This window comes from Euleptes europaea, chromosome 15 (genome assembly GCF_029931775.1).
Source record: "Euleptes europaea isolate rEulEur1 chromosome 15, rEulEur1.hap1, whole genome shotgun sequence".
Lineage (NCBI taxonomy): Eukaryota > Metazoa > Chordata > Lepidosauria > Squamata > Sphaerodactylidae > Euleptes > Euleptes europaea.
In genome coordinates, this window is record NC_079326.1 from 31,386,567 (window position 1) to 31,400,318 (window position 13,752).

At 46.1% G+C, this 13,752-nt stretch overlaps 1 protein-coding gene across 1 annotated transcript in view; it reads right to left on the bottom strand.

Moving 5' to 3' along the window:
• CCDC148 (coiled-coil domain containing 148) overlaps window positions 1-13,752 on the bottom strand; it is a 101,872-nt gene that overhangs the window by 52,764 nt on the left and 35,356 nt on the right. Inside the window, exon 9 of the mRNA XM_056861510.1 lies at window positions 13,171-13,377. Coding sequence (XP_056717488.1) covers window positions 13,171-13,377 — 207 coding nt within the window. The remainder of the gene's footprint in view (window positions 1-13,170; window positions 13,378-13,752) is intronic.

Here is a 13,752-nt window from a genome sequence, read left to right on the forward strand (position 1 = left end):
AGAAGAGAGCCATAGGATCAAACCCACAGTTTTTCTCCCTCTCCTTTTGACCTTCCGCCCAGCTCTGCTGGTGCTTCTTCTGGCAGGTGGTCTTGGCATTAGGGGTTGACAGGTCTGGTGGGGGACGAGAGACTTCTTGTGCTGCTTGATACTCCATCCATCTGAAGCAATACGTATCCCAAAGGCCCAAAATGAATCACTGTGGCATCACAGTACCGTGATGATCTAGATCAGGGGACCACAAGTTGTGGACTGGGCTGAGTGGCCAACCATTAGTGTCTGCTAGCCAGTTATAAAGTCCTATCTCATCATATTATTGTCTGTAACAATCATAATTCCCAGACTAATCAAACTTGTTTTCTACATTAATAAAACAATTCCAGGTTACTATACTGCCTCAAGCACAAAACAAGTGCCGTATTTTTCGCTCCATAACACGCACTTTTTTCCTCCTCAAAAGTGAGGGGAAATGTCTGTGCGTGTTATGGAGCGAATGTGCGCACAGAGCCAGCTGGGTGCGCTGGAACGACGCAAGCCGGCTCTGTGCGCCCCGTTCCAGCGCGCCCAGCTGGCTCTGTGCGCCCTGGGATGCACAGAGCCGGCTGGGCATGCTGGAACGACACGAGCAGGCTTTCCCCACCCGCCTCCCAACTGGGAGCCGGGCGGGACACACAGAGCCGGCTCGTGTCGTTCCAGCACGCCCAGCCGGCTCTGTGCGCCCTGGGACTCACAGAGCCGGCTGGGCGCGCTGGAACAGCGAGCCGGCTTTCCCCGCCCCGACGGCCAGCTGGGGGGGGCGTGTTATGGTCAGGTGCGTGCTATGGAGCGAAAAATACGGTATTAAAGAATTAAGATTGCTATCTTTGGTGTTTGCCTGCTGTTTTCAAGCTTATCTAAATTAATGAATGTTTGAAATTATTTTATATTTGTGGTTAATACTGTAACTTTACCACTGTTTTTCTCTTTCAAATTTTGATTTTTTTCAGCAAATGCAAATACATAATTTTTTATCAGCTCAGATACTCTACAGCATGAGAAAATTTTGGTTAGCAGAAACATCTACCCTAGCACTGGGTGGCAGCATTCAATGAATGGGCTGGATCCAACCAGTTTTTCCACTGGTGAAGAAAAGGAGGAAGGGGTCCTTTTTGACCATCAAAAAGATGGTTTTTGGACAAAGGGACGAACATGGGCAAAAGCTATATGGAACAGAGCAACTGGGCAAGATTTTGATCTATACAGCTGAAGTTTTAAGGCAAATTCCTGTTTCAGAATGGATGTTTTCAGGAACGGAGGCTGAGAAGCTGGGGCAAATAGTACTGACAAGGAAGGAAGTTCTGTGGCTGTCAGATATATGCTATGAAGCTGCTTTATTCTAAGACCATTGGCCCATAAAGCTTCATTTTTTTCCATGCGGACTGGCAACAGTTCTTCAGGGTCTCAAGCAGAGCAGGCTTTTCTCTAGCCATTCTGTCTGAGACCCTTTAACTAAAGGTGCCAGGAATGAACCTGGATTCTTTTATGAGCAATACATAAGCTCTGGCTATGGAGATGCTGTGTGGAGGTGAGTGAGCTGATTGGCATCAAATCTGATTTACAGGTATGTGGGAAAGTGCCAGGACACTCCAACATGGTCATATGTGACTTCAAAAGGGGAAACGTATCTAAGATGAGAAATCTGGTAAAAAGGAAGTTGAAAGGAACAATCAAGAGGGTCAAATTTCTTGAAAAGGCTTGGAGGTTACTCAGAACCTCAATACTAGAGGCTCAGAATGTATACCACTAGTCAGGAAAGGTAGTACAAAGTCTAAGAGGTCACCAGCATGGCTAACAAGCCGTGTGAGGGAAGCTATTAGAGTGAAAAAGGCTTCCTTCAGAAACGGGAACGCTTACCCAAACAAGGCAAACAAAAAACAACACAAACTTGCACAAAGAAAATGCAAAAAATTAGAAATGCAAAAAAGGATTATGAGGAACGTATCACTAAAAGCAGAAAGGCCAGCAATTAATAATTCTTTAAATACATTAGGAGCAGGAAACCAGCTAGGGAAGCAGTTGGACCACTGGATGACAATGAAATTAAAGGAATACTAACAAAAGATAAGGCTATTGCTGAAAAGCTAAATGAATTCTTCTCATCGGTCTTCAGTGCTGAAGATATAAGGCAAATTCCTATTTCAGAATGGATGTTTTCAGAAGAGGAGGCTGTGGAGCTGGGGTAAATAGTACTGACAATGGAGCGTTCTAGAAGTCATCATTATTAACGAATAATCAGGATCAGATGATATCCATCCTAGAGTTCTTAAGAAATTCAAATTGCTGATCTAATTTAAGATATACACTAAGTCTCTAGGAATAGCCTCTGTACCAGAGGACTGGAGAGTGGCCAATGAAACTCCCATTTTTAAAAAAGGTTTGGGGGGATCCAGGAACTTACCAGCCAGTTAGCATAATATTTGTTCCAGGTAAATTGATGGACAGCATTATTAAAGACAAAATTTGTCATGCATATAGCTCTGCTGAATAAAAACCAACATGGCTTCCACTTAAGTAAGTCCTGTCTCACTAACCTTTTAGAATTTCTTGAAAGCATCAATAAATGTGTGGACAGGAATGAGCCAGTAGACATTGTCAAAAGCCTTTTGGAAATCCAAATAAACAAAGTCCCTCACCAAAGACTCCTGAGCAAACTTCAGAGACATGGGATAAGAGACAAGTCCTCTTATGGATTGGAAATTGGCTAAAAAACAGGAAGCAAAGAGTAGGAATACATGATCTCACAATGGAAAGATGTGAGCAGTGGGGGCCCTCAAGGATCTGTATTAAGAATTAGTGAGGTGGCCAAGTTTGCAGATGACACCAAATTATTTAGGGCAGTTAAGACAAAAATAAATTGTGAAGAGCTCCAAAAGGATATCTTCAAACTGGGGGAATGGGCATTAAAATGGCTAATGAGACTCAATGTGAGCAAGTGTAAAGTGATGAATATTGGGGCAAATAATCCCAACTTCACATGTACACTGATGGGATCTGAGCTGGCAGCAACAGACCAAGAACGGGACCTTGGGGTAGTGGATAGCTCAATGAAAATGTCAACTCAGTGCGCAGCTGCTGTGATAAAGGCAAATTCCATGCTAGCCATTAATAGAACATGAATAGAGACTAAAACTTCCGCTATCGTATATAAATATATATAAATCTTATATAAATCCATGCTGAGACCATATTTGGAATATTGTGTTCAGTTCTGGTTAAAGGTAAAGGTCCTCTGTGAAGCACCGGGTCATTTCTGATCCATGGGGTGACATCACATCCTGACGTTTACTAGGCAGACTTTGTTTACGGGGTGGTTTGCCAGTGCCTTCCCCAGTCATCTTTCCTTTACTCCCAGCAAGCTGGGTACTCATTTTACCGACCTCGGAAGGATGGAAAGCTGAGTCAACCTTGAGCCGGCTACCTGAAACTGACTCCCGTCAGAATCGAACTCAGGTCGTGAGCAGAGCTTGGACTGCAGTACTGCAGCTTACCACTCTGCGCCACAGGGCAGTTCTGGTTACAAAACCTGAAAAAGGATATTGTAGAGCTTGTAAAGGTGCAGAAGAGAGCAAGAAAAATGATCAGAGGGCTAGAGCAGCTGCCCTATGAAGACTGGTTAAAACACTTAGGACTGTTCAACCTAGAAAAAAGGTAAAGGGAGTCATGATAGAGGCTTTTCTCTATCTCTCCCATAATACTAGAACAGTGATGGCGAACCTTTTAGAGACCGAGTGCCCAAACTGCAACCGAAAACCCACATATTTATCGCCGAGTGCCAATGCGGCAATTTAACCTGAATACCACCCCCAGAGGGGGCCCAGAGGGAGAGGCTAGGGTTGCCAAGTTCCTCTTCGCCATGAGTGGGAGGTTTTTGGGGTGGTGCCTGAGGAGGGCAGGGTTTGGGAAAGGACTTCAGTGCCATAGAGTCCAATTGCCAAAGTGGCAATTTTTTCCAGGGGAACCGATCTCTATTGGTTGGAGATCACCCGGGGCGGGGCAGAGCCGGAAAGGCCAGCGGCTTGGAGGAACCGCGCGTGCCGGCAGAGAGGGCTACGCGTGCCGGAAGTGGCACGCGTGCCATAGGTTCGCCAACACGGTACTAGAACTTAAGCTGAAAGGTGAGAGATTTGGGGCAGACAAAAGGAAGTATTTCTTCACACAGGGTGTAAATTAGTATAACTATAGATCAATCAGCCTCCTGGATGTAATAGGAAAGCTCTATGCAAGACATCCCCTATTGAAGCTGGAGACATGAGTATTTCAAAATAACTTGTTAGCACAAGAGCAAATTGATTTTAGGCAGGGATATTCCATTCTAGATCATTGTCTTCTACTGGTACACCGTATTAATAAATACTTAAATAAATCATCTAAGCAGTTAAATGTGGCATTCATTGATCTTAAAGCTGCATTCGATTCCATCTCAAGACATCATTTATGGAAAAAATTCACATCTAAATGTGAATTTAGATCATAGGTTGCTAAGGTGTATAAAAGTCCTTCATATGGACACCAGTTTAAAGATCAGACTAGGTGTCCATGGCCAATTGTCCGTGGCTCAGTCAAAGCTACAAAAGGGGTCTGCCAAGGCTGTATTTTTGCCCCACTACTCTTTAATCTATACATAAATGATATGGTAAAATTCCTATTGGGTCCTCATTTCTTTCCAGTCAAAGTGGGAAAACTATTTCACTTTTGCTCTATGCAGATGACACACTGCTAATTTCCCATACCCAAATTGGTCTTAGAAGGCTGTTGAGACCGTTCAGCTCCTACTGTAAAGAAAATCTACTCCATGTTAATTATGATAAAACCAAGATTCACTTTGGGTCACTTGTTATCTTTATTTGTCTCTGGATTGTATTTTAATGATGGATTTGCATTTGCATTTTAATATTCTATGGAAACTGTCTAATTCTTTATGTTAAATTACTATTCTTAATTTTATTGTGGTGGAATTTCTACCTTATTCTGTATTGTTGCTAAGGCTTTTTTTTTTTTTACTAATGCAAAAAAGACCCAATAGCTAAAAATTAGTTCTGTTAATTATTTGCTAAAGACCCAACAGCTGAAAATTAGTGGAACTCGCTACCACAGGGTGTAGTCATGGCTGCCAACATGGAGTGCTTTAAAGGGAGTGGACAAATTCATGGAGGACTGTGCTATCAATGGCTACTAATCATGATGGCGATTCCTTTTGGGGTTTTCATTGCAAGAGACTAACAGAGGTGGATTCCCAGTGCCTTCCTCTGCACAGCAACCCTGGTATTCCTTGGTGGTCTCCCATCCAAATACTAACCAGGGCTGACCCTGCTTAGCTTCTGAGATCTGACTAGATCAGGCTAGCCTGGGCCATCCAGGTCAGGGCACCAGAGGTAGTATGCCTCTTTAAATCAGTTGCTGGGGAGCACAGGCAGAATGATGCTGTTGCAATCTTCCAGTTTGTGGGCTCCTTAGAGGTAACTGGTTGGCCAATGTGTGAACAGAACACTGGACTAGATGGGCCTTTGGTCTGAACCAGTATGGCTCTTCTTATGTTGACTAGGGATGGGGCTCAGTGGTTGGTTACTTCTTATAAGTACTTAAGAAAGGCCCTGCTGGATCAGACCAAGGCCCATCAAGTCCAGCAGTCTGCTCACACAGTGGCCAACCAAGTGGCTCTAGGAAGCCACAAACAAGACAACTGCAGCAGCACCATCCTGCCTGTGTTCCACAGCACCCAATATAATACGCATGCTCCTCTGATAGTAGAGAGAATAGGTATGCAGCATGACTAGTATCCTTTCAAACTAATAGCCATGAATACCCCTTTCCTCCATGAATATGTCCACTCCCCTCTTAAAGCCCTCCAAGCTGTAACCAAAGGATGAGGAGGAGTTATAGCAGAGAGAGACCTGTTGTAAATCATTCAGGTGTGTGCAGGAGGCAGATATGTATCTGATTTGTCCCTTTATGAATTGGGTCAGGGATGTGAGCACAAAGGAAGAGAGGATTGGACTTTAAACCTCCATGGAAAAAATACCATTACAAATGTTTAAGTGACATAATTCCGAAAGAGGTTAAGAACATAAGCGAGGCCATGCTGGATCAGACCAAGGTCCATCAAGTCCAGCAGTCTGTTCATACAGTGGCCAACTAGGTGCCTCTAGGAAACCCATAACCAAGACAAATGCAGCAGCATTATCCTGCCTGTTTTCCATAGAACCTAATATAATAGGCATGCTCCTCTGATCCTGGAGAGAATAGGTGTGCATTATGGCTAGTATCCATTTTTACTAGTAGCCATGAATAGCCTTCTCCTCCATAAACATGTCCACTCCCCTCTTACAGCTTTCCAAGTTGGCAGCCATCACCACATCCTGGGGCAGGGAGTTACACAATTTAACTATGCATTGTGTGAAAAAATACTTCCTTTTATCTGTTCTGAATCTCTCACCCTCCAGCTTCAGCAGATTACCCCGCGTTCTAGTATTATGGGAGAGGGAGAAAAACTTCTTCTCCCTGTCCACTCCAAACCATGCATAGTTTTTTAGACCTCTATCATGTCTCCCCTTAGCCGCCTTCTTTCCAAGCTAAACGGCCCTAAGCGTCTTATGGTGAACCTAAACCCTGAAGTTTTTCCAGCACCATGGATGGAAATGATTTTTTTTAAGTGCCTATAAGCAGAAACGCCATCATATCGGCAGGATCAATAGATGACTTTGACAAGGTAGTGTCAATAAGGTAGTCTAGGTCCTTCCAGTAGGCAATACCACTTCAGAAATCTCATCATATATAAAACAAGAAAGGGACAGTTTCTGATAACATGGAGATATTCACAGTCCTGATTTCATCTGCATTTTTACTCTTCGTATGTGTAATGGGTGGGGGAGGGATTACCATGCCACACGCTGTAAGGTATACTTGTTTCATAGACAGTTTCCAGTTCCCCATTCTATAATCCAGAGGAATGCCATATGGTCATGTTGATTTACTTCATTTTAGCTTCTCAAGGTATTACACAATTTATCCTTAGAGGAATTTAGTTTCATTACAAGCTCATGCTGAATTCTACTGAATGTTCCCTTGAATTAAGAATGTATCCAATCATTTCTTTAAATTGAATTCAATTAAAGTGCTGCTTTTCTAATCCTTCCCTCTTGACAGGCAGATCCTCTTGGCAAATTTTAAGTATGTAACAAAGCCACCTTATTACTTTTGTTTATTAAGCATTTTACAAGCTCTCAGGGCTTCGATTGCTCTCATGGCACACTTTTTAAAAATTGCAGGTTCGAACTGCCTTACATAACGAAACCAGCTTTTCAGAAATGATTCATTCTACATTAGAACTTTCATGGCCTCCATGATAACCGTGGCCCTGTGTCAGGTAATAATTGGTCCTACACGTTATGCAGGGCACACTCTTGATCTGGTATTTTATTCTGGACAGGAGGATTGTGATCTGAGGGTGAAGGAATTTATGACAGTTCCTTTGTCATGGACAGATCCCTACTTGCTTGGGTTTAAACTTACAGGGATACCAAGACTCTGCAGGGGAGCTATTACAATGATCTGCCCCCAGAGCCAGATGAATCCAAATGGCTTTCCAGTGGCTCTAGGGGATTTTCCTGTTGATACGGCTGGTGCTCCTGTTGATACCTTGGTTGACTTCTAAAATGAGGAAATGACCTGAGTAGGTGACACAATTGCTCCCAGTCTCATTCTTGAGCAAGGTGATTGAACGGGGGGTGGCTGGACAGCTCCAAACCTTCCTGGATGAGGCAAATTGTTTAGATCAGGCATGTCCAAAGTCCGGCCCGCAGGCCAATTGCGGCCCACAGACCAGTTGAATCCGGCCCCCGGGGAGAAGGGTGTGAGGCGCTCTGACTCCCTCGGATATTTGACCCCTCCCACCGGCGGAGGAGGAGGTCGGGTCAGGGGAGCCTCCTCGGCCTCAGACCACTCTGAGGGTGAGTCTGAACTGCACTCCCCCTCAGAAGAAGCCAGGGTCTCTGTGCGCTCTGCTCAGACGACCCACGTGGCTTCCATCCTCCCTGGCCTCCGCTTCCCCCGACCTTTTATCCTCCTCCCCAAGGAGCCGCCCTCCTCCCTCCCAATCCCAGCCCTTCCCCTCAGGTGCCGTAAGGGAGTGCTCCCTGCCACCACCCTGCCTCCTCCCCATCCGGTGTTGGGCGTCCCCGCCCCTTTCCCCGGCGCACCCGCCCGACTAGCAGCTGTCCTGTGGGCCGTCCCGCCCGCCGCTCGTCATCTGGGCCGTCTCCGCCGCCTCTGTCATCCACCGGGATACCCGGCCTCTGGAGCTGCTCGGGGCTGCCTGTGGAAGAGATCGGGTGGGCAGGCGAGGCGTTGTCGCAATCTGCCCTTTCCCCTTGTGCCCCGCCCTTGGCCATTCGGGACGGCACTTCCGCCGCTGGCCCAGTCTCCTCCGCTGTGCTTTGTGGCGTCTCGGGCGGCTGTCCCCATTGTTCCTCTCTGGGTGGTGGAGGAGGTGTGGGAGCGGGGTGGAGTCCGGAGACGCCCGTGTGCCCGGGCGTCTCAGGACAAAGGGCAAAGCTGCCGAGAGGCCCTGGGAGCCACGGCCTGGAAGCCCAGCGCAGAGCTGGCGCGCCCCGGGAGCCGGCTAGGAAGCCGCCAGCCAGCTGGGGGCGGGAGGCCCCTCCCAGCAGCCGCCCAGCGGGAGCCGGGTGCGGAGCCGGTGCGCCAGGGGAGCCGGCTTTAAAGCTGCCAGCCAGCTGAGGGCGGGAGGCCCCTCCCAGCCGCCCAGCACAGCGGTAGCGGGGCACAGAGCAGGGCTGCCCCAGGAGCCGCCAACCAGCTGGGGGGCAGGCCCTCCCCCCCAGCCGCGGGAGCCCGGAGTGGAGCCGGCAGCCAACTGGGGGGCAAGGGTCTCCCCCCTCCGCCGCACTGCAGAGCGGCAGCAGGGCGCGGAGCCGGGCCACCCCGGGAGCCGGCTGGGACGCCACCGGCTGGACTTTGGACATGACTGGCTTAAGGTCACAGAGGGACCAGGAAGGAGCGGGACTTCCGCCCTGAAGGAAAGGGGCGGAGCGAGATTAATTAGCATTTAATTTTAAATGCTAATTTTAATTTTTAATTTCAATTTAATTTAATGTTTAATTTAATTGTAATGGTTCAAAGAATGTCAGGCAAAATGGTCAGCCCTCACGCATCAAATCTGGCCCTCTATGAAAAAAGTTTGGACACCCCTGCCTTACACCATTTCCCCATTGGAGTAAGATTTTTGAAACAGGAGAACTAAATAAGCAAACACTAAATGTAATAACAAAATGAGCCCCGTGGCGCAGAGTGGTAAGCTGCAGTACTGCAGTCCCAAGCTCTGCTCACGACCTGAGTTCGATCCTAACGTAAGTCGGTTTCAGGTATTTGGCTCAAGGTTGACTCAGCCTTCCATCCTTCTGAGGTCGGTAAAATGAGTACCCAGCTTGCTGGGGGTAAAGGGAAGATGACTGGGGAAGGCACTGGCAAACCACCCCGTAAACAAAGTCTGCCTAGTAAACGTCGGGATGTGACGTCACCCCATGGGTCAGGAATGATCTGGTGCTTGCACAGGGGACCTTTACCTTTTTAAATGTAATGACAACTTGTCTTTTATGGGATAATGAATAATGGTAAGGCATTAGGGTGGGACTCTACTTGCAATCCTGACAATTCCGGACCCACCTCCTTATAACTTGCACCACAGGGTTAGGCGCTGCAGTGTGCACATTAAAAAGTTCAGAAGAGAGCCACTGGAATGATTAACAGGCTGGAACACCTTTCCTATGAGGAAGGCTGAAAAGACTGGGACTTCTCAGTTTAGAAAAGAGATTACTAAGGGGGTACATGATAGAGATTTATAAAATTATGCACAGGGTAAAAAGAGTGGACAGAAATTGCTTTTTCTCCCTCTTAGAACTCGAGGGCATCCAAGAAGTGGATAGCAAGCAGGTTCAAGAAGGACAAAAGGAAATACTTCTTTACACAGTCACTGATTAAAATATGAAATTTGCTGCCAGAGGATATCACGGTGGGCACAGGCGGCTTTGAAGGGGGCTTGGACATACTCATGTAAGATAGGTCTATCAGTGGCTTCTAGCCATGGTGACTAAAGGGACCTTCCACATTGAGAGGCAGTAAACCTCTGAATACCAGAGCCACAATGCAAGGTCAGGGGAAGGCCTTGGCCTCTATACCCTATTGTTGGCCCTCCAGAGTAAGTGGTTGGCCACTGTGTGAGACAGGATGCTGGACGAGATGGACCACTGGTCTGATCCAACAGGGTTCTTCTTATATTCTTAATCAACACCCCTCCTGGGCTGCACTTTCCCTCTTGGTCCAGGAGCACCTGTATCATAAATTACCCACAGTTGCAAAGCTTCAGACTCTATACATGGGCTTGTGAGTTGCCCCGACAGTCCAGACACTATGCCAGCCCGTGAAGACCTGCTTTTGATGGCACCCAGCCTCCTGACAATGGTACTTAAAGCACCTGTGTGCTGTTCTGCAACCACAGCACACAAAAGACCATGTGACTGTGCCAATGCTAACAATAATTCACCATGTGTAGATCGGTGTATAGCCACACAAAATGACAGTGGCCATTTTCTGCTAGTATAATAGACAAGGAGGTAAATGTTTGCCAATTCACTGTAATGCTCTGAGTTCCCCAACATGCTGTTCTTAGAGGACAGGGAACCCTCAGGAATAACAAAGAGAGGACTTGCACTGGTAAAGGGGAAACCAATGAAAACTATCTTTTTTTTCTACTGATGGAAAACAATCATTAAGCTCAATCCCATAAAGCTTACCCTTGCTTTATACTGGTTTAATTAACAGCTTTCTACAAAAGAGTCCTGAATACCAGTTAATATGATGAGTTGGGGCAAGCATAAGGAAAGGGCTATTGAATTCTTACCCAGGTTGTAAGTTTCCAAAGAGCATCTGACTGGTTAGGCCAGAACTTTGTTCTGATCCAACGAGTTTCTTACACGCTTACATAAAATGAAATCAACGTCACATCACTTTGAATAAACCAGTTTCATCCAGCTCCAATTCTAATGAAGTATTTGAGCACACAGTCAAGACAAAAGCAATATGTGTACATTTACTTGCCACAATTCATAAATAAAAGCTGTAATTTATAGTTATCTGGGGGGTGATGCCAATTCTGGAAACCCATTTACATACATGTCACATCACTTTCATTTCCCTTCTCCAGACAGCAGCTTCATTGCAACGCAAGATATTCTTAAAGGTCGAAGTGTTTAAAAAGACAGCTTGTGATGCACTAGCAGCACCCATGTGACTGCAGATTCCCCCCCCCCCACCAAGTACTTCTCTGAATCTAGGCTTCTCTCAGTAATCATTCTAAAAAAAATCCTATTTGTGACTCTTGCCTTCTTAAGTCACATTTAGAACCAAATCTTTAATGCTTAGACCCACAGGACAAAGATTTTATAGAATTAAGGAAATCAGGTTAGAACATGAATTTTTGGCAGATGGTAGCGGATTGTGATCAATACCATGTTATTATTTCTGAATATTGACTTCCCAATGCACTAGACAACTAATCGACCCAATTTACTTCTTCTCCATTTTAAAAACGTATGATGTGCCTTCTTCCTCTGTGTTCTGCTTTATTCCCCCAGTTGTTCTGAACTATGGTTGTACAAAGGATGAACACATTCACCTTCCCATTCATAGGGATGAGGGGTAAAGGGCTCTTACAGCCCATTCCTGGAATAATGGCGTGTGGAGTCAGCAGGGAAGAGGTACCGTACTTCAGCATCTATGCTGAGGCTTCCTTCACTGGTTCAGCTCAGACCGAAGGGCAGAGGATATGTTAGGATGGTCAAACCCCAGAGATTAATGGGTCCAGTATTATTTTTCCAAATGGCTCTGGGGATTTTTGAGAGGCTGGACAGCAGTTCTGTAGAGGCCCTGATATTAGCCTGGAATGCTAGTTTGAGGGGTTCTTTTGACAGAGTTGCTTCTTGCTGCTCTCTCCTCTGTTCAAGGAGGCACCACCTCCTGGTTTACCAAGGAGCAGGGGCTATGAAGAGGTTGGGGAGTTCACTAGAACACCATTGGCAGAAAATTCATGCCAAATCAGACAGGAAACACTATAGAGCCCATTTAACGGCTTATGAAGTTGCAGTGAGGGCAGCAAAGTCGGCTTTCTTTCTTTTTCCACCACCATTGTATGGGCTAGATCTCATGCAGCAACAACTATTTAGCATGGTTTGGGCCTACTGTCCTCTGGGCTTCATACTTCTGAGTGTGATTGGGAAATTAGCTGTGATGGTTTTGCTTGATTTGTTGCTGATAAATCTCTCTCATCTGGACCAATTTAGATGCCCGTTTTGGAGCTGATCCTGTGCTGAGATGGTAACCAGAGTGTTTTGGATATCTTCACATTGGGCATTCTGTTGACATCAATCAAGAAGACCAGAGTTGTGAAAGCCACTTCCTGAATATTAGACCCTTGCCCATCCTGGCTATTAAACTACTGCCAGCAGAAGGTGCTAAACACTTTGGGGGAGATTATTGTGTCCCTCTTACACGGGATATCTCCTTTACAGCTAAAGAAAGCTGTGAACAGACCCTTCTTAAGAAGTCGTCTCTGGATAAGAGAAATGTGTGCAATTATTGATCTGTGTCCCATCTCCCCTTTCTGGGAAATGTAATTGAACAGGTTGTGGCAGAGCCACTGCAGGCAGTTTTCAATAAAACATCTGCCCTTGACTCATTTCAATCTGTCTGGAGGCTGGGATTCAGAACTGGAATAGCACTTGTGGCCTCGGTTGATTTATATTCACTTACAGTTGGATAAGAAGAAGGTTTTTATATGCCGACTTTCTCTATCACTTAAGGCAGAATCAAACTGGCTAACAATCACCTTCCCCTCCCCACAACAGACACCCCCTGAGGTAGGTGGGGCTGAGAGAGCTCTTAATACAAGTGTGACCAGCCCAAGGTTAGCAGCTATGTGCACACAGCAATTTGTGTTTCGGAGGTGGGGGGCGAAGTCCATATAAAAGCTTAGATAACATTTTTTTTCTTCAGGCAAATATCAAACAAATGAGGATACAATTAGCAACATAGATTTATGTGTGGTTATGTAACTGAGTCTACCTTTTCTTTGAGATCCGCACATATTTCCTGTTGTTTTCTTCTATTATTAGCCAACATAATTTCTGTCTGATGAGCTGCACAAGCTTCCGCCAGAGTCATTACCGCCTTCTGAGAAAATGCTTTTCGAGCCTGGATCCAGCTGAACATCAGTGATCTCCACTGATTCCAAGTGAAACAATAGTGGTCCCAAGCCCTTTCGTGAGCAACCTAAAAATACACATCATAATTATCTCCATTCGTAAACACTACAAACGGAATCCTGGTGGTTCAAGGTTACTCCAAAACAGCCACTAAAAAAGGAAGCCTTTAGCACTCAAAATAAAAACAGTCTTCCTCAAAGCAGTCTCTCCACTAAAGGTAAAGGTAGTCCCCTGTGCAAGAACCGGGTCATTCCTGACCCATGGGGTGATATCACATCCCGACATTTACTAGGCAGACTATGTTTACGGGGTGGTTTGCCATTGCCTTCCCCAGTCCCCACCCAACAGCTGAGCCTCGGGACCGGGAAGCGCGGGGGGAGGTCAAATTGCTCAGTTTAAAGGCCGCCCCGCCCAGTTTCCTGGGACTCCAAGGAAACCGGGC